Consider the following 20200-nt stretch of genomic DNA (forward strand, 5'->3'; position numbering starts at 1 on the left):
TATGCATAAAAAGGCCCCATGCTCATGTGCTGTTATGAGCAATGACTGAATGGAAAATGTAGCGAAAGACATTGCCAGAATTTGGTATGCAGAACTCACCCCAACAAACCGACAGTCTAGGAACCATGCCATTAGTCATGCAAATAAAGAGAGGGGAGCCCGGATGGTATACAAAGCACGAGGCTCAAAACACTATACAATATGTGCAAAACAAAACCAAATCCAAAAATGCTGCTGGACATATAAACAAAGAAGGGAGCCGGGACAACAAAAAAGCACAATCCCCAAAACAGTATGCCATGTGTGTCAAATGACACCAAACTTAAAATAAAACCCAAAAATACACCCTCCCTCCCAAAGTTATACATAATAACAAAGCAACAATGATCAGGTAAGATGGTACCTGGAAAAAGTAGATCAAACATTGATCATCATCTCCAACTATCACTCTCTCTTGGGCACTTCATCTCTCTTTCCTAGTCTCTCTCTGCCAGTCTTGCGCTCTCCCTCACCACCTCACTCTCTCTCGCAATCTTTTTTCCCACTTCTATTTTTCTCACACCTTCTCTCTCACTCCTTTGTGCTCTCTCCCTGCCTCTCGCCCTTCCTCTCTCCAAGTGTCTGGTTGTCTGTCTGTCTTTCGGGCTCTCACTCGGACTATCTCCTCATCTCCCTTCTAAAAGGAGAGACACTCCATATTTTTCCCACAGAACAAATGTCCTATTCCCCAAAACACCCCCTTCCATGTCTGCTACGGATGCACTTTAAGGGAAACAACCACATCCACCAATTATTTGCAACACTATTCAGTCAGTAAATCCCAATTGCACTGCTGGGTAGGGTGTAATAACACTTTGGGACTAAAAAGGGGAATGCTGTGTTAAACCAACAGGACTAAGAACTGCTCAGGCAGAAACAGACAAAAGAACAATCCCCTATTTGATGACCTAGCCGTGACCAGGACACGAGCAAAAGGTTCATCGATCTCTTTAGACCGGTTTTCTACCCTTGTGTAGGCCATTTGTTTATTAACAATACAGGGACTGCGATTACCATTAGCAGCATTATGATATTGCCTTGGTTCGCAACAATTTTACAAGGGCAAAGGACACAATCATGTGGCAAACAAATGAAGTTTTTACCAATGATCTTTGTGGTTGGCCAGATCATAGAACAAGAAGTGTAGAGACACTACGCTTTTGGTTTGTGACAGAGGAACATTAACCACAACTATTGAGGTCAAGTAGATGGACTAAGTAAAGAATGCATGCATTGCATCATCAATGCATCACATTCTTGTCAAGTTCAATTGCTTCATGATATGATTTCCAAATCTGCAAAGCACCTCAAATTATGGTCAATCAGTAAATACTTACCTGTATTCTGTTTTGTCCCAAAAGGCAGAACCAACTAACCTTGATTGTGCTTTGTTCCAAATGGTGGATTCATGATGACTGTGTCGACAATGTTCACCATTTTATCAGGTGGTAAAGAGCACACATCAAACTGAATTAAGTCAATATTAGACAGCTCAAACTCATCAGCATTTGTTTTAAATATTTCCAGTGCGTCATCATCTATGTCAATCCCCAAACACATCCTGCAAAGAGAGGAAAAATAAACAAATTACAAATCTATTCAAGCTAAAATGAAAGGCAGTAGACAGATCAAGAGCATGGATACAAGCAGATATATCTGAAGAAACGGCCTCCTAATTAGAATGACAATTGAGGGACACATTGACAGTGTGACAGACCTCCAGGCTAGAAGAGAATCCACACAGACTGTGCAAGTGCGTCCTTCGGTCCAAGGCATCTGTCAAAGATCCTCCGCCACATTCACAGACCCTAATGGTCTGCTGTATCTGTGGCTGAAAGTTAAAAAAAAAATACACGGCCGCAAGACACTTGAGGTCCTCATCTTCTAGAACACTAGCGGTTGCTTCTTTTAGGAATAGGAATAGACTTGATGCCAAAAGCATTTGAACTGCACGATCTTGCCTTTGGAACAATTTACCAGCTGCCATCAGAGAAGTGGATAACCACCTCCACTTCTGAAAAGGACTGAATACCTTCCTCTTCAAGAAAACCTTTAGAATGAACTACTGAATATATACACAATATCGCAGTGTCTACCTAGATATATCCACCCCGACTCACCTGTCCCTGCACCGCATTCAGTTCTCTTCCAACCTAGCTCTTCCCTATCCTTTTATCCTTACAGTGGTATTGTATTTTTATGCAATTTTAAAGTAACCAATATTTGTTTGTGCACTTAGGATTTTGTCTATCTGCTTATTTACTATACTATTCTAGTGCTTCTCTCCTTTCCCTTGCATTTTACAGGTTAGAATGTTCTGTGAGCCTGCTGGGGTTTGGATATCCTGACTCCCCTCCCCTTTGCATTGGGGCGCTATGAAGCATCCTTACCTGTGGTTGGCACATTATTAAAACACAATACATATAACTAAAGATCAGATACTGAAGGGGATACTCCCCATTCACAGTGTTCTCTGAGGCTGACACAAGAATATGCTTTGTTTGAGAAAAGTTTTTTTTTTTTTTTTTTTTTTACAAAAATACACCAAAGGTCAGGATTGCACTACAATAAGGTGTGACAAAAAAGAAAGTGTTTCTTCCAAAGGTAGGGCATTTCTTGGCCAATACTCCGGCTATCCAGTAGTTTGTCCTTGTCTGTGTTGCAGGTTTTCAGGTTTCCAGGTTTCATGAACCCTCTTTATCTTTGTCCGGCGTGTATACAGTCTGAACCATGTCCTGGCCTGGTAGTCTGTAGGTCTCCTCCAGCAGTACGAAGTATCGTTGGATCCTCTTCTAGATGGCGTTGCTCTCCCAGGGTCACCCATATGGCCTTGGGGCTCAGCTGTACTTGAACACCTCGTCGCTTTAGCCTCCTCTTTCCCTGAGCCCTTCTCGCTTGATGGTCCTCGATGTAAGCTCGCTGCCCCTTAGTGAGGTTGCACCGTCTTGTACCTTCAACCGCTTTTGATATCTGCCCTGGAGAGAACTGGTCCACAAAAAAACTTCCTCTTGATTGTCTCTATATGGGTGACCTGTCCTCCTCCAACCTCCTCAGGTTTAATGGGACTCTCTCACCCCTGACATTTTCCATCCACCTCCATAGAGGTTCATAGGTTGATATTTCTCCTACTGCCATGCCCCGCCCACATCAGGCAACTTTGCTTCCACCCCCCAGGGTCTTTCTCCAGATGTCTAACTCCTCTTCACTCCCCCTCCAACCTCAAAGCCACTACCTCTCATATGTGAACACCTTCTATTCCAGTCTCAACTTACTCTCCCAACAATCTCCAGCTCTCACCTCAAACTCTCCTCTCAAAATGTCTCTCACTTGCCAACCTCCTCCGGAAATCTTGCCCAGCTCATTCTCAAAAGCCATTCACTACCAGCTTGAATTGGCACTTTATAGCGTGGTCTCCCCTCCCCTGGGTGGTGCTAATGGACAATGGCTGCACTTAGGTTCTGTGAGTTGGGCTGTTCTGTGATTGTATAAGGTTCAATGGGTCAGATGGGGCTGCAAGGGAGTTGGCCTAAGTTTAAATTAAGCCCTTCCATGATTTTGGAGTTGCTCTAGATATTTAGAGGGTCTAAATTCCTCTGACTTGAAAATGTGTTAATAACAACTGCTTTCTTATTGTGTATATTACATGCCAGAAAAACCCTCTGGAACACCTGTGAAGTCTGGTAGATTTAAAACAACTTTGCTCTGGGAACGTTGCTGTTCTGTAACTCCTGTAATGTTCACAAGAGCGGGAGAGGAGAATGCATTTACTTTCCTTTGCTCGCATATAAGTCAGTTTCAATTCGTCTGTCCACAAGTTGGTATCCGCGGAGCTTCCCAAGAGTGCGTGAGTGTGATTCACAGTAAAAAGAAAATCCAGCCGCATTAGGGATGAATAGAAAAATTGGTTTCTTTGCTTGTGAGAGTCTTTGAAATGTAGCAACTTAGTTTCCTTGAAGTGAAAGGCTTTCCTTTTTATGTTGGGGTCTGGCTAGGTAGCTGCAATGGCTCTTTAAGTGGGTCAACCTTACAGAGAGGGGTATCTCTTCGGGGCTGGCCATCCCACTTTTCCTCCTGTCTCTGCAGAGATGTGAGAGTGCCTGCAACTACCCCCTGCATGGTTGCATGGGCCCAGTTGGGGTGGTTTGCGATCTACTGTATACATCCAGATCAAGCATCCACTAGCTAAGGGCAGCCCCCGGCCCCTTGAACTACTCCTCGGTTGGTTCCATGGGTTAAAGAGGGAACTTCACCACACCATCCAAAACAGTGTTAATGGGAATACTACAGAAAATTAAACTGGGGACGTCTAGAACAGATGTAAGGCTGGACAGACGTCAACAAACTGAACTTAAACTGAAAATAAGGACAGACAGAGAAGAGACAAATATTACCCAATCTGCAATTAACTCTCACTATGGAGTCCACCATCAAGTAGCATTTTTTTAAATCGTATTTATTTGGTGTTCTATAATGTGCCATATGTATATAGCACACTTCAGAGCTGATTATGTAAAGGGGTTGGGGAGCTTGAGGAGGAAGCAAAAGTTAAGTTGACCTCTCAAGAATCCAAACATGCAGGGTTGGAAGTAATGGAACAATGGTACAATAGAAGAACCAAGAAATTAAAACTCCTCTGTATATCACATTCCCCCATCACAATGAAACAATATTTAACAGATAATAATGGGGAAGGAGTGTGCATGATTATCAGGATAAGTGAAGGGAAGAAACGGGTTACTCAAAGTCCATGGTATGTGTCTCTTCCTGTGGGGATGCCTTCCTGAAAAGAAGTGTTTTTAAAGCGATCATCCCGAAATTTTGGTGGTAGGATTCAAATCTGAAGTCCGGGGCAAGGGGAGGTGGCGAGTTTCAAAGTTCTTGGACAGAAACTGCCAGTCTTTTCCTTCCTTTTCCTTCAGTCTGCATATTGGAGGGCTGAGTGTTATTGGCAGTACCTGTGCACTGATATATCTGGTTTTCTTTTACATAGTTGATACAAAGGTGGATTCTGTATTCCATACAGATTTTCTCATGGTACATAGAACCTAAAGTCGACTCTACACTGTCTGGATAGCTAATGGAGCTTCTTGAATACTTTGGTAATGTGGTCGAATTTCCCAAGAACAAAAATCATTTGAGCTGCTCCATTTTTAATTGCTTGCAATTTGGAGACCTCTGCCTTCTGGAGGACCATGTACATACTACTACTGTAGTCAAGCTTTGGGAATACTGGAGCCTGAACTATTTGTATTTTGGAATTCATGCCTAGCACTGGAGTGGGAAATGTCCTCTGCTGCCTACTGCTGTGATTTGTTTTGTTGGGACATAGAAAGGTATTGGATGAAAAGGGTTCCCAGGATTTCAACTTCATGTACTGGCAAGGATGGGGTGGGTTAGGCCCAGGGAATGCCAGTCTAGTGATGACCGAAGTTTAGGCAGGGCAGCACAGCAGGAGATTTGTTTTACCTGGGCTAAGAAACAAGCAATTCTCCATCATTCAGTTTTAATGGCTGACAGGCAAGCTGAAATGTTTGTCAACCTGGAGATTAGGTAGAGTTTGAGTTGACAATCATCTTCGTAAATATTCAAAGGAAGATTAAAATGATAAGTCGCTTGGGGCGCTGTTGAGCGGCAAGATGGAATGGCGACCTAAGCGTTGCTCCGGCCCCAGCATTATCCCTAATGTATAAAAATCCTGCTCTGCCTGTGGAACGGTGGTAGCCCCCAGTACGGTTGTACCGATGAGCGGGCAAGCCAATTGAGACCAGGCATATGAGATGACTGCCTGATTGCTGCGTGGAGCGGTAGTGTGGTCGTGATGAGGCGGCTACAGGCAGAGACTACACCGACCCGACTGGAGTAGCCACAGGGGAGCCCAGTAAGAACGCACTCAACATTATAAAGCTCCAAGCCTGATCCGGGCATTCCCCCTGGCCCTCCTCCGGTGGCCGCCATTGATGGAGTGCTGGAACCATGGTTGGCCTGCAGGAGCAACAGCGACGGCAGCGGTCCACCCTCCGGTCGAGAAGAGGGGAGCATATGCCGCAATACAGCCGGTAATAGCATGCAGCGACCAGGTGCGGGCACAGTGATTGTCGGAGGCGGCAAATCCCTGAGGCCATTTTGGTTTAAACACCACGCAGCAAAGGAGTGAAAGGTAGGCCCTAATTACAGCGGTACCCCTTAATTATATGGGTACCCCTAATCACGCTCACACCAGATTAAAGTTCAATCCTCTATGGAATTAAGGCCAAGAGTCTACCTGGCAAGGATAACACATTTAATTTGTACGGAAATGAGGATGGGGCAAAGAACTCTGCTCCTGAACGGTTTGTTCTGTCCCTCAGCCGTTCCCCAGCTCCTCCAGACCGGAGCTCATATACTGTTAACTTGGTCACTGGATATGGGCATGGTGCAATCCAAAACTGTCCTTCCCTACAAAGGATGCTCCAGTCTTCCTCTCTTCATGGTCGGATTTTCGTTTAGGACATACTACTTAACATACTGCTAGCCTATGCAAGAATACACCGTAGCTCCTGTTTTTCATAATGTAGCTACATTATGAACATTTATATATAAACATTTTCCCATCATTCTCTCCACACTTCACTCATTATAATCATTTTTATCTAGTCCAGTAATTCCCCTTAAAACCTTGTTTTCCATAATCCTGCATGTCGTGCATCAAGCATGTACAATCCCATTTTAGCATACATGGGTGTTTGACAGACAGCAAACAGCTGCTGAGTTACTTTGTGTGCTCTGCTAGAGCTAGCCTCAGTGACACAACACTGCATCCTCTCTGATCCATTTTTAGCGCAGGTCACATTCCTTTTGGCAGAGAGCCTGCTGCTCTCTATCGTGCTTTGAGATTTTAAAACTAAATAGAATTTAACATTTACCAATTTATTCAGCTTATAGTAATTTGCACCTTATAATAACTGCCTTCTTTTGATGCCCCTCCTCCCCCGGTCTCTTGTAGTGCCTAAAAAAATAGTCCAGCCTAATTCTAAAGCGCTTGGGAATCAAGGAAGGCGCTAGCTCCTCCCCAACATTCCCCCCTTTCGTTACTTCTACAGTAACAAACTCATCCCCATCCAACATATCTACAACCCCAGAAATATTAGTTTGAGTTTCTCTGTTTACTGTATGGCAACTTGTTTTAGATCCCCCCAATTGATACCATCATCTTTGAACTATTAGGGACTATATTAATACAAAATCGGTGACCCAATTGGCACGTGCCGAAGAGGACCAAGACGAATATGATAACAGGAACCAGTATTTTTACTGTTGCCTCCAGCCCAATCAAAGGCAAGCGATAGCCAATCTGTGTTCTGAACTCCACCTTCTTTATTCATTTGAACACCTAGATTGTGAACCGCCTTGATGACGTGGGATAGTGACCCATTCTCAGCATCCTGCAGGGGCACAAAAGTGCAGCAGCTACTTGTACCCCAGGAGCCACAAAAGATGAAAAGAAAGTCTCTGCTGAGCTAAAAAGTCAGGTATTCCTCTGAGCAGTGTGGAAGAGTCCTCAGAGACATAGTTTGATCTCTTCTTTATCCCGCTGTTGAAATTGTCCTTTTTCTTTCAGCATACCAAATTCTTGTATGATTTGCAAGTTTCTTTCTGCTTCTTTAGGTGCTGGAGTGGCAGTTGGTACCTTGACAGGCATTTCTTCTCCCTTCAGGTGTTCTTCCGGGATTACTAGCAGCACTGAGAACACGGTGGCCTGTGAACGCTTGGCCCTCCATGAGGGGGGGAGGTGGAAGTAGGCTTGTCGAACACAAACCCAGTAGTAATTCATCACCGCTGCCGTACCGTCATATCGGGGATCACAAAAGTGTGGGTGCACTGTGTTTGCACCAACAGGAATTGCCATAACGAAGTTCATAGTCTATGTCTCTATGTATTCGTACTGGCTTCTCCATTGTTGCAATCCATGTCAGCTGTGTGATGTATTGGGACCATATTTGTGCACCCATAGTCTCTACTTGGGCTATTGCTTCTCTGCTGTACTCAATCAGTTCATCTGCTGGGTACATTACTGTGGTGCCCTGCCATTTGTCGTTGCCATTTGAGTAGCCTCCCAAGGAAAAATATGGTACTTGTAGACACTTGCAGTATTTAGTATTGCCATTGCATAGAGCTGGGGCTAGATCAATCCTCAAATGCACTCTATGTGCCTGGAATGTGCCCTTTATCCTTCATAGTGCAAGATGTACCAGGCTTTGTGCCCCTGTAATTGACACTGGATGCGGAACTAAAACCTTAGGAGCCCCTGATGCGTGTGGGATAAGTGCACACACGTAACAGCTTTCATTTATTACATTCCTTCCTGCAGTGCACATATCAGAATACCAGCTATTGGAGGATTCTGAGTACTCGATATAAGAAATGACGTCAAAACCCAACCCCTTATATAAATCATACATCATTCGTAGTTCCCGTTTCATTCGTCTAAATAGAATTGTAGGGGTGGCCATCAAAAAGTGAGCCATTTTATGTTTTCTTTTTTTAAATATTCATATTAGCATTATTTTCCAACTGTCCTCCCACCCTTTTATGGCCACCCCATATAACAGACATATGGGGCCTCATTGCGACCCAGGCGGTAAGGGGTTTACGGCGGCGTAAACAGCGCCGACCCTTACCGCCTGATTCCGAGGTCCCTTAGCGCCATGGAGGATTTAACACCTGCTTTTAGCAGGTGTTAAAATCCATGGCGCTAAGGGACCTTGTTGTTAATTACGCCACCGTAATTTACGGTGGCGTAATGAACGCCTTCCCCACTCCCATTATGCCCTATGGGGCAAAAATGGGGAAGGGTAAATGGGGATTGGGGACTTACCGCCCCGCCAACCTCGGAATGGGGCGGTAAGTCCACCAACCACCATGGCGTAAACATAGTTTACGCCATGGTGGTAAAGGTACGACCCAGGCGGTAACTTACCGCCTGGGTCGTAATGAGGCCCATGGTCATCCATTCCAACAACCACAACCAGTATCATACAAAATAATAAAATACTTAAAATATATAATACATGATTCCTAGAACAAATTACTTTTATCTTAATCTTATCCCTACATAACAGAGGTTTGAACACGTTGGTCAGGCATCCTTGCTTATTCCTGGAGAGGAGAAAAAAGGTTATCAAGAAAGAGAGAAAGAGAGAAATAGAGGGAGAACATTTTTCCACCAGGGCTGACTAGGTTCTGAACCTTCAAAAATTGAAAAATTGAAAAAAGATAAAGAACAATAAAAAATGAAAATAAATAAATCAAGCATGTGCCTCCATTTGCTTACTTAGCTTTGCCTTGTCTCAGGTGCTCTTCGGACATCCAAGAGATGCACCCAATATTTTAACTCCTTCAGACGGACGGCGAGAGGAGTACAGACCACCACCTCCTAAGCACCTTGAAACCTGGGGCTGATCAGTTCCACAGGTAATAATGGTCAAGTTCTAATATGGGCACTGGTGTGAATGGAACTGTGGTCTTGCTTTCTACAGGGGTGGTCACTATTTCTAACCCCCACCTCCCCTTACCGTGCCTGTGTGCCTCTGTCCCGTCACCTGGTTATTGATGACCCATCAACATATAGTATGTCTCCTTCCGTCAATGCATGATCCGTTCATCAGAGTGGAAAAATAAATAAAACTCCTGTATATAATCCGGAGTTGCTAAAACAGGGACCATGCAAACAGCTTATTTTAAGTCCTCAAATTGTCTAGTAATTTCTTCAGTGCATTCCAATTTACTTTTAAGTCCTCTGTCCTTCCCTGACACTTTGGAACAGCTGCCTTGTGTATTTAATTATTTATTTTTAATTACATGTGTTACTCGCCCAGATCTTAGGTATCACGGCGAGGTTACAGACAGCTTGGTAATGCATACATTACATCAGCAATTAAAACTGGCAAACAATACAAAAGATAGAAGATAGGACAAATATTCATAACACAAGCATATATACATGTGAAGATACATTTACATCAAGTTGAGATGGCTATATTATTATATTGATTAAATAGCGAGGTTTTCAGCAATTGTTTGAAGCCCTTGAGTGTTGTCTCCTTTTTGATTGAGAGAGGCAGAGTGTTCCAGTGTTTGAGGGCTAAGTGCTGAAGTGTAGACTGCATAGTCTAGGATCCATGCCCTACAATATTTGCTTAAGCCCAAAAACTGCTGCATTTCTTTGACAGTACTGGACCTAGGAGTGGTGCGTACTGCCGCTGCCCTATCTGGCAATATATTTTCTTGTTTGCAAAAATGAGTTATCCCAAGTATAGTATCTCCTGTTGGCAGTATTGTAGCTTCTTTTTATCTGCCATGTACTCTTTGTGAGCCAGCAATTGCAATATTGCAACAAAATCCCTCCTGCACTGATGTTCATTTTCACTACATACCAACAGATCATCCACATACTGGATGATTGTGCTAGGCACCTGACTTCAATGTAATCTGTATGCGGTCCCATCTCTCAGTAACCCAACATCATGTGGATTAACAGTCCATAATTCGCATGTCCTCCCCAAAAAATAAAGACGGCATCACCACTGCCATCAGGGGCAACTGTACCTTCCTATACTGTACCATGATATCACAGGGGATGCATATTTCCAAAATAATCTCCCCATTTTGCTCACTGTCCTCAAATAACTCATCAGTCATTTCCTTTAATTGTACTGTCGGGTCTATACATAATACTGTGCGCCACTCGCACCCGCCCTGGTCTTTTCCAATCAGGACTACTCTTTTGTCCGACACTACTAGTCCTTGCAAATCTAATGACAATATTGTCTCTGCCACCATCTCGGGTGGCACCATGGGTCAGAAAATAAAATCTGTGGGCACTCGCCAAAATTTTGTCACAATTTGAGGCACTGCTTTTACTAATACCTTGATACCATAAGCAAACATGTCTGGGACCACAGGAACCCCACAGACTACTGCCGCCATTGCATTGATTATTACCATTGCTCGAGCTAAACACATAACTGGAGTGGAACACACTACCCCTTGATCTGTGAATGATATAGTTATATTTAGTTTATAAAGCAGATCCCTTACCCAACAAATTAACAGTGGAACTCTCAGAATATAAAACAGGGGCGTGTATTAACCTTCCCTCCAACTTTTATATCCAGCTCCTCAGTGTATGGAACCATAGAAACAGCCCTAGAGAATCCCTGCGTGTCAAAAGTTTACCTGATGTTGGACAGTCCCCCCCCCCTCCATAATACATGATTTAGTTGCAACTGAATCTACCATAAATATAAATTCCTTGTTTCCTATTTCCGCATCCACCAAGGGCTCCTCTTCAGGGGGTGCGGCTGTCAATAGGAATGGACACGCGAGTGCTCTTTGTGGGCTGTCCTAATCAGAATATGTATTTGTCCCGGTGAATGAAAAAGGGCCGCCCCCGCCATTGTAACTCCTTGGAATGGGGTGCCTGTTCCCCCTGCCATCCTGTTAAACTGTGTTCCTGTCACAATGCCTGCCCCCGGAAAGCCAGACCAGGCCCAGCAACCCCGGAAGCAGGCATCATGCCACTTGAAACATGCCCAAAAACCCCAGTTAGGGGCTCTTTGGCTACAGTCCTGGCGCCTATGGCGCCAGGCTCATAAGAATAAAGTCAGTCCTGGCGCCATGGGCACCAGGCTCATTACAGAAATCTTAACTGTTGCAGACCATGCTGCACGAAGCCACAAGCCAAATGAGGCTTAAAGGGACTACTTTACCTCAGGGACTCCTTTCCTCTCGGGGACTCCTTTCCTCCCGGGTGGGGCTGTGGAAGAATACTTACCTGGGACTTCTTCCAAGGCTATTTAAGCCACACCCGGACAGCCCCACGTGCTTTGCGTTATTCTGCTTGCTGCAGCGTAACGCTCAACGTGTCTTCAGCAGCTCCAGTCTTCAGCCACGCCCGCTTCAGCCCTGGAACACCTGGAACAAGAAAAGGAGAAGGAGAAGAGGTCAGAACAAAACTCTTACCTGAATCCTTGATCCAGCACATCGTCGATCTGGAAGAGAGAAGCCTTCTCAGGTGCATTGCCACGCACCTCGCAGAGCCGCGCTGAACTCACCAACCGGGGCTGCATTCCTTTACTCCATCGCAAATCCAGCATCTCCAAGCCATTCTTCAACACCTGGGGGAGACAAGAACAGATAGGTGAGCAAGGGCAATACAAACCACCCCCAAAGACTTACCTGATTTATCACAGGAGGGTACTCACCTCATCTCGGGTCGGCGTAGTCAATTCTGCATCATTGCCGCACCCCGGCCCCTAAGGGGAAAAAACAAGGACAATACAACCTAACCCCAAAGACTTACCTGATTTGCCACAGGGGGGTACTCACCTCATTTCGGGTCGGCGCAGTTAATTCTGCATCATCGCTGTACCCCGGCCCCAAAGGGGAGAACCACAATAGACTTACCAGGATCTTACCAATTGCCACTTGGAACTCTTCTGGTAGTTTAAATCCGCAACCTGCAAGGAATCTGGCAGAGTGAAGATCAGACTTTTGAACTCTTACGAACAATTGGACTTAGAGTCAATACTGGACCTCACCAATTCCTCCACGCCAGTGAAGTAACTGGTCGTCTACGCGCCCCTGCGCTCGACGCAGGATGGAGAGCTCATCTTTCCAAATCTTCAGGTGAGATTAAGAGGGAACTTCAGGAGTGTTCTGTGGGCAGGCAAGGAGAGTGGGTTAACACTCAGATTACGGGAGGTTAATTCCCTTTCTCCATTGCAGAAATATATTCGTACGAGTCCAACAAACAAAGCTAAGTGGGTCTGTCCAGTCTGTCATCTCGGCTCTACGTGTTACTCTGGTGGGAGCAACAGCGGGCCAGTCCAGATCGACGCCCCAGTAGGAATCAGGTGAGCGTAACAGTTCCCTCACCCTACTTTGGTTGTTGCCCAAATTGCCCTTGCCTGTCAGCCCCATAATGGAACCGATTTTGACCCCCCTCGCCCAAATTGATGTTGTCCCATTCCTTGAGGCCCTTGCAATCCCTGCCCTGGAGGTGATGGTCCATAATTAAATCCCATCCCAGGCCTATGTCTGCATTCCCTTGTGAAATGCCCCCATCTGCCGCAATACCAACACTGTGATGTTCCCAATCCTCCTCCCCGAGGCCCTATCCCCCCAAAGCCTCCTGCTCTTGCTCCTTGAAATCCTCCTCTTCCCCTTGGTGCTCCTTTATACTACCACTGTGGGTTGGGGTACTGTCCTCCCCTACCCCATTGTCCCTGTCCTCCTTCACCCGATAGTGCAGCAATTGTGGCATTCACAATTTGTTGATTGTCTCCTGTCCTTTTTTCCTGAACCGGTGTGTCACTGGTGCTTGGACGACAACCTTATTTAATTTCTTTTCCACTAGTTGTGCCTCGTTCGTTTGCCGCTTCTGGGCTGTCTCCCTGTCCCGCTCCTTGATTCTCTTACAATGGTGGACTATTATACTTTGTATCTCTGCCCACCCTTTGACTTCAATTCCCACAATTTTAGCTAGCGCCTTCTGGACCTCTTTTGGTAATCCCCTCTTTATGATAACATAGAAAAATTGTACCAAATGGTGCCATTGCCCTCCTTTCTCAATTCTCCACATTTCCTTTAACTTAAGAATAATCCTAACTGAGTCCTCATCATCACCCATTGTGCGCTTACATTAAAGAATGTAAGTCAGGGGGGCATGCCATACACTCTCCCTTACATCATTAAAGACTGCTCCATCATGTTCATTATCTGCAAGACTTATCCCAGAGTAACCAGCCCTTGTCCATATGTTCTCAGCCTGGTCCCCAACTATGGTGACCAGTAAACTCTTATGGTCTCCTAGTGCTAAAGGTACCCCTGCTGTTTGTTATCTATACTCCTTTATGTATAAGAGGCATCTGCATATCTATTTTGTATTCTACCCCTTTGGTATTCTTCTGATTTTGTACTACCACCATTAAATCTGGTCTATTTCTTGGTCTATCCCTCCTCACTGCCTCTTGTGGCGGGGACAGGTTTTCAACGCCTCTTCTCCTTGATCTCCTTCTTGCCCTGCCTCTTCATTATGTCTACCACCTTGATCTTCCCATTCATTTTCCCTTGCTTGTTCTACTTTATGACCCAGGACCGTCCATACTCTCTCCCGATCATCTTTTTCAACACAAACATTTCTTATTCCCCCAGGGTTGAATCTAAACAAAAAATCCCTGATATGGCCGCCATGCTATGGAATTCCCGGCCAACAATTCTAAGAATTGACCATTCCTTCTTTAGTATTCGAATAAACACTAAGAATTGGCCCTTTGACAAAGATTCTTAAACCTTCCTCAGACTGTCTCTGTTGGTATCCACATATATTGGCTATATTAACACACCTCTACACGACCTATCAGAGTACCACAATCCAACAGTCTCAGAATAAACAGGAGGTGCTAGCTGTCCAGTCCTGGCTGCGCAACTATGGAACTCTATCCCTGACTCATTAAGAGCCATATCTCCCTTCCTCTGCTTTAAGACTAATGTAAAGAAGTGGCTGCACTCCCTAGACCGTTGACCCCCTGGTCTGTTTTCTGGTACTTCTCTCTGCAGGCTTCACCTAAATAAGAAACAGTAACTAAGATATCTATCTATTGTATAGATGTACATTGATGCCACCTGTATATACCTGCACATTGTATCTATTCAGTATACTGATATCCTGTCATATGTAACTTTGTAACCTGCTTTGCGCCCGGATGCCTACGGGCCCGGCACACACTATTAATGAATAAAGAATTACAATTGTATACATCCTTTGTTTAATATTTGTGAGAAGAATAATGTATGCAAATAATTTAACCATTGCACATGTATTTATCTTTTATGCAACCTGTATTTAAATCCTCTTGTAAAATGCGCCGAGATATCTCTGAGTGAGGAGTGCTATATAAATAAACAAACAAACAAACAAACAAACAAACAAACAAAGACTGGCCAACTCAAACTCAGGATTCTGTGGCAAAGCTTGGTCCCCAAATATAGGAGACAGCAAAGCAGCTTGATCCAGCGGGGTACATCAACACTAGAAATAACCCTGGGATGACACAATGTCACAGCCCACAAGATTACGGACTAGTGTAGAAGGTGAATCCTGTGGCGTAAACGCACGGGCATAACGGCCTGCGCGGCGTCCCAAATCCCTGAACCTTTACTGTGCTACATTAAAAAATACAAGGACTACATCTTAACACAGTACTTGGGGGGCAAGAACACGACAGACACAGAGTCTGACCGGCAGAAGGTCTGTCCTTTAAACTGCAGGCTTCCAAATCGCAGAGTGAACCTCGCGGCAAGTACTGAACATCAAGCTGTGCAGCGTAACATAACATAAGTCGCTGGACAATACTGTATATCAAACACAATCTGCTAATACGTGGCAATAACACCTGTGGCAAGAAAAGAGCTTTCTTAACACTAGAACACACCTGGCAGCTAACAAAAGGGGGTAACTAATACGAGTGGATCAGACAGCCATCAGTAACGACCCCACTATACCAGCGGGGGAGAGCAGGGACACGATATGACGAAGGGCACTAACAAGAAACAAGGCCCAATGGACTTTTACACAATACCACGGCAAATACCACCGCGCCGGCCGATCAGGAAAGTAGCGGAAGTGCTGATACAAGACCAATGGAAACCATAGATGACCAGCTGATGCTGGCAATGCAGAATGGATTCATGTCAGTGAATGTTAAGTTAGATGATATAGTGGCAACAATTAGCTCTCTGATGGCTAAAGTAGATAAAGAGAGTGGGCGTATAACCAAGGCTGACACCAGAACTGGAGCAGTGGAGGACAGAATGGGCCAACATGACCACGATATTGCAAAATTGAAAACTGAATTAATGGAGACTCGTGGCAAATGCAAAGACCTTGAATCAAGATTGTGGCGTAACAACATCCACATTGTGGGGATGCCAGAAAAGGCATGAAAGGTACCAATGGAACCATTCGTAGAGAACCTCATCAAAACCCTATTTGAGACAGCATCATTTTCAACACATTTCCTGGTCGAACGCACGCACCGCACCCTCGCTCAGATCCCAAACCGGGCCCCCTACTGTGTACCATTATTGCAAGACTGCTCAATCACAGGGACATTGACACTATTCTGAAACTATCCAGAGAGAAGGGAACACTGCTCTAGGAATACGGTACTGTTCATATATACCTGCACTTCTCAGGGGGTGTCCAGACACAACAGAGGTTGTACGACCAAGTGAAAAGAGCGCTGAGAGCAAGGGGCATCCCATATGCTCTGATGTTCCAGGTTAAACTTAGGATACAGCATAGTGGTTGATCACACTTTTTAAAAAAAACATTTTATTGAGTTATAAACACAACCAAACAATACAAACAAAACAAACAGTGCATGTTCCAACAGTTTCATTACACTTTCTTAACTTCTAGCCACTACTTCCCCTATCCCACCCCCCACTACGAGTCTATTGCTTTAAACCTTCAGTTTCCACATCCTGTGGTATGGTCTCCTCTTCTACAGGCTCTACCGGGTCACCTATTGACCCAAACAGTTCGGTTATCAGTGATTTCCAGGCCATCAGGGACTACGTCTCCTCCCCTCCTCCCCCTGTGCTACTCGCTTCTTGCCATACCATGGTTTCGGCTTCCACCCATTTTTGCAAATCTCTCCACCACACTTCCACATTTGGCACGTGGCATGTCTTCCATGCCATGGCAATTCTCCTTTTTGCAAGCACATACTCACGTGCCTGAGCTTCTATGGTCTTGGGAACCCCCCCAGCAGACAGGCCCACACTGTACCCACTACAATCTTGACCCCCTTTATTTTCCAGTTTCCCTTTCACTCCCCTCCAGAAACGTTCTATGATCGGGCATGACCAGAACATATGCACCATGCCCGCGTTCTCCTCATCGCACTTGGGGCATGCTTGCCATCCTGCATTTTCGAACCTCGATATCCTCCAAGGCGTCATATATGCCCTATGCGTTATATACAGATGAATCTGTTTCAGCCTCGCGTTTCTAGACACCTTCTTATGATACCCCTGCACCCGTTCCCACATCCCGTCATCCATCGGAGCTCCAACTTCCGTTTCCCAATCTAGTCTCAACTGCGTGACCTCCTTCCCCACTTTAGACATCAGCATTTCATACAATCTGGACATCTCATGGCCCCCTTCAACTATGTCGTATATCATGTCTATGGTGGCATCTGATTCTTCCTCCAACACGGTTTCAGGCCATGTTCTCTTAATCCTCTGTACCATTCTATAATACGTAATATACTGGCCCTCGTGCAACCCAGTTTCTTCCCGCAGCCCCTCAAAAGTAATGCTAGAGCCCTCCTGCCAAATATCACCCATTGTTGCCACCCCAGCCGGTTCCCAATGGTTCCCGAGTATCATTCGTAGCTGCACGTCTGCCCCCATTAATGCAACCAGTGGTATCTGCGGAGAGCATGGGGACGGGTTCTCCATCATCTGGCATGCCCTGCGCCACAACTTCCACCCCATTAGCATAATTTTAGGGCGTCCCACCATTTCCGCCCTGGGTACCCACATCATCTCTTTCAAATAAAAAGGTGCACAATCGCGCCCAAACAGCCTGAATTCCGAGGTTTCTTCGTCAGAGAGCCATTTGGCGACATATTGCAACTGGCTTGCCACGTAGTACGCCTCATAGTTGGGCAGCATAATCCCTCCTTTGTCATGTAGCTTCAATAATGCCACTCTATTTCGCGTGCCATGCCACAAAAAGTCCCTACACATGCTATTCAGTTTGGTGAAGAACTTCTTAGGAATCAGGTACGGTATGTTCCAGAAGTAGTGTAGGAGCCTTGGCTGAACCACCATCTTTAGCATTGCTCCCCGCCCCATCATCACCAAGGGTAGCTTTGGCCAAAATTGCATGCACTTCTCAATTTTTTTAATGGTTACTTCTGTGTTGCACCTATGCTCCTCCTCCAAGGTGTGGTATATATCTATCCCCAGGTACCGAAATGTGCTAACCGCCTGTTAGGCAGAAACCTGTGCAGTTCCCTTAGGGACCACTGCAAAAGATTTAGGACTACAGGTGTTGGCAGTAAACCCACTTGGTAGCAGTCTGTACCACCCAGATTTACGTGGTAGCTGTGGCTGAGCAGTCAGACTTCCCTCAAGAAGAGTTAGGCAGTATGCAAAGTATACACAATAGGCACTCATATACAACAATACAAGCCAACACTGACCAGAGCTTTGGTATCAAAGCATATAATTATTTATTAAAAAACACACTGTTGAATACACTCCAGCAGTCTTATTGTAAAATATTCTAAACACACTTTTTCCTTATCAGATAAGTCACTGTAAAACACCACTTATTTTCATACAGAGGTAAGCACTTAACTAGATGGCACTCCAATAAGTTTGTGAGAAAGGGAGGGAAAAAGACAGAATATGGAAAGGTACACCACTCTAAGGTTCAGGAACACTGTTAGCAAGGCAGAAGAGCAAAAGTCACTGGCGAGCCAAAGTCCAAAGGCTGGGCCCACTCTTAGAGAGAGCAGAGCACAAATGCGCCCAAGATCACACAGTTACACTAGGCTTAGAAAGTCTTGCAGAGGGTTCAAAAAGAGTTTAGAGAGGCTTAGGAAAGTTTAGCCAGGGTGTCCCAGGCTAACCCAGGTTCGAAAGCCGGGGGCTAAATCTACCCCATACAGTCAGTAGCAAGGGAAGCCAGGCGGGACATGGTACCTTAAGTGGGAAGGATCCTCCAGCGGTGGCAGTTGTTCCTGGTAGTGGGTGCAAGTTGCGTCGTCGTCCAGGGGAAGAGAAGATCTCGACTTGGAGGAAAGATGAAGGTCGTTGCACTACCAGGGCAGAAACCAGCCGCGGAGTTTTCTGGTTAAAGGTGGTACCTTTGTTTCGCGGTCGTGGTAAAACGTGGTATCCCGGTTGCCGGGGTGCTTGGCACAGGCAAGGCGGCCACGAGGTACGTCGGGAAGGCGAAAAGACGGTGAAACTGGTTATCCCCACCAGTCAAAGGAAGAAGACTCTCCGGCGGGAGATCTCCTCTGTCGTTGGGAAAAAGTGGTGAGACAGTCCAGCAGGGCTCCACCGGTGGTGGTGTCATGGCAGGTCGGCTCAGCTTCTCCCTCGTCGGATTCTTAGGTCCTGTGGCGACTTCTGAAGTTCCAGTCCCCAAAGCCCTGCTTTTATGCAGAAAACCCCCATTCACTCAGCCTAGCTGTCACTCAAACATGCTAAGCGGTGAGCCGGCCGGCTCACCACTTGGGCCAATCAGGATGGAGTGCGACTTGAGTTGCCTAGGCAACTCAGTCCAGGGTGCCTAAATTCCCCTCCACCCCTCCTAAGTACCCCAGACAGAGTGGCACCACTTTGGAGGGCTTCTGTGGAAAAGCCTGCCAAAAAGTGGAACAAAGGGCTCGACTTGGGTTGGAGTCACAGAAGAGAACACAAACGCCATTTTAGAATCAAGTTTTGGCAAAAAATGCCAACCGGAGAATTAATATTAATTAAATAAACCGGCGGTATGTTCGAGGCTACCATAAATAATTAAATAAAGGTAGTAGCCTAAAACAATGGGAAATCCCATAGGAAAATATTTGCGGTTGAATATAAAAAGTAGTATCCACTGCCACCAGCCAAAACTCGATCAGGGGGGACGGAGACGTGCCCCCTCGACTAACAGACCCTGGGGCAATCGAATTGCCCCAGCCAGTACGTCCACAATATGATGGTTTGTACTGGTTCTGTTCAGAATTTAAGACTAGTAAAGTCAATGGTGACTTTACATGCCCTGTGAGACAGTAGTCAGTCCCAGGGTATGGAGTCTATACTGGGGGGTCACTAGGACACCCCTGTGTTACTGCAGTGAGGGTGCTGTGTAAAAACACATCACAAAAACACATGACGCCCTATGGAGTAAAAGACCCCATAGCCCATTAAACACATCTAGATTCAAAGAAACACACTCAAATCATGCCCAAGAGTGAGGGTAAAAGAGTCTCACTCTTGGCAGGAGAAAAAAATAAACCCCAAAAATCCAGCAAAGCTGCTGGGGGACTCACTAGGTTAGGAAATTCAGCCTAAACAAAGAATTCTCCCTAACACCGCCCATGGTACTTGC

At 45.5% G+C, this 20200-nt stretch overlaps 1 protein-coding gene across 2 annotated transcripts in view; it reads right to left on the reverse strand.

The window, feature by feature from the left end:
- The window catches only part of METTL5 (methyltransferase 5, N6-adenosine), a 500731-nt gene that overhangs the window by 250525 nt on the left and 230006 nt on the right, over positions 1-20200 (reverse strand). For both annotated transcript variants that reach the window (XM_069616174.1, XM_069616175.1), the window contains one exon: positions 1416-1600. In XM_069616174.1, the coding sequence (XP_069472275.1) occupies positions 1416-1600 (185 nt within the window). The remainder of the gene's footprint in view (positions 1-1415; positions 1601-20200) is intronic.

This window comes from Ambystoma mexicanum, chromosome 9 (assembly GCF_040938575.1).
Source record: "Ambystoma mexicanum isolate Mex_15411 chromosome 9, UKY_AmexF1_1, whole genome shotgun sequence".
NCBI lineage: Eukaryota > Metazoa > Chordata > Amphibia > Caudata > Ambystomatidae > Ambystoma > Ambystoma mexicanum.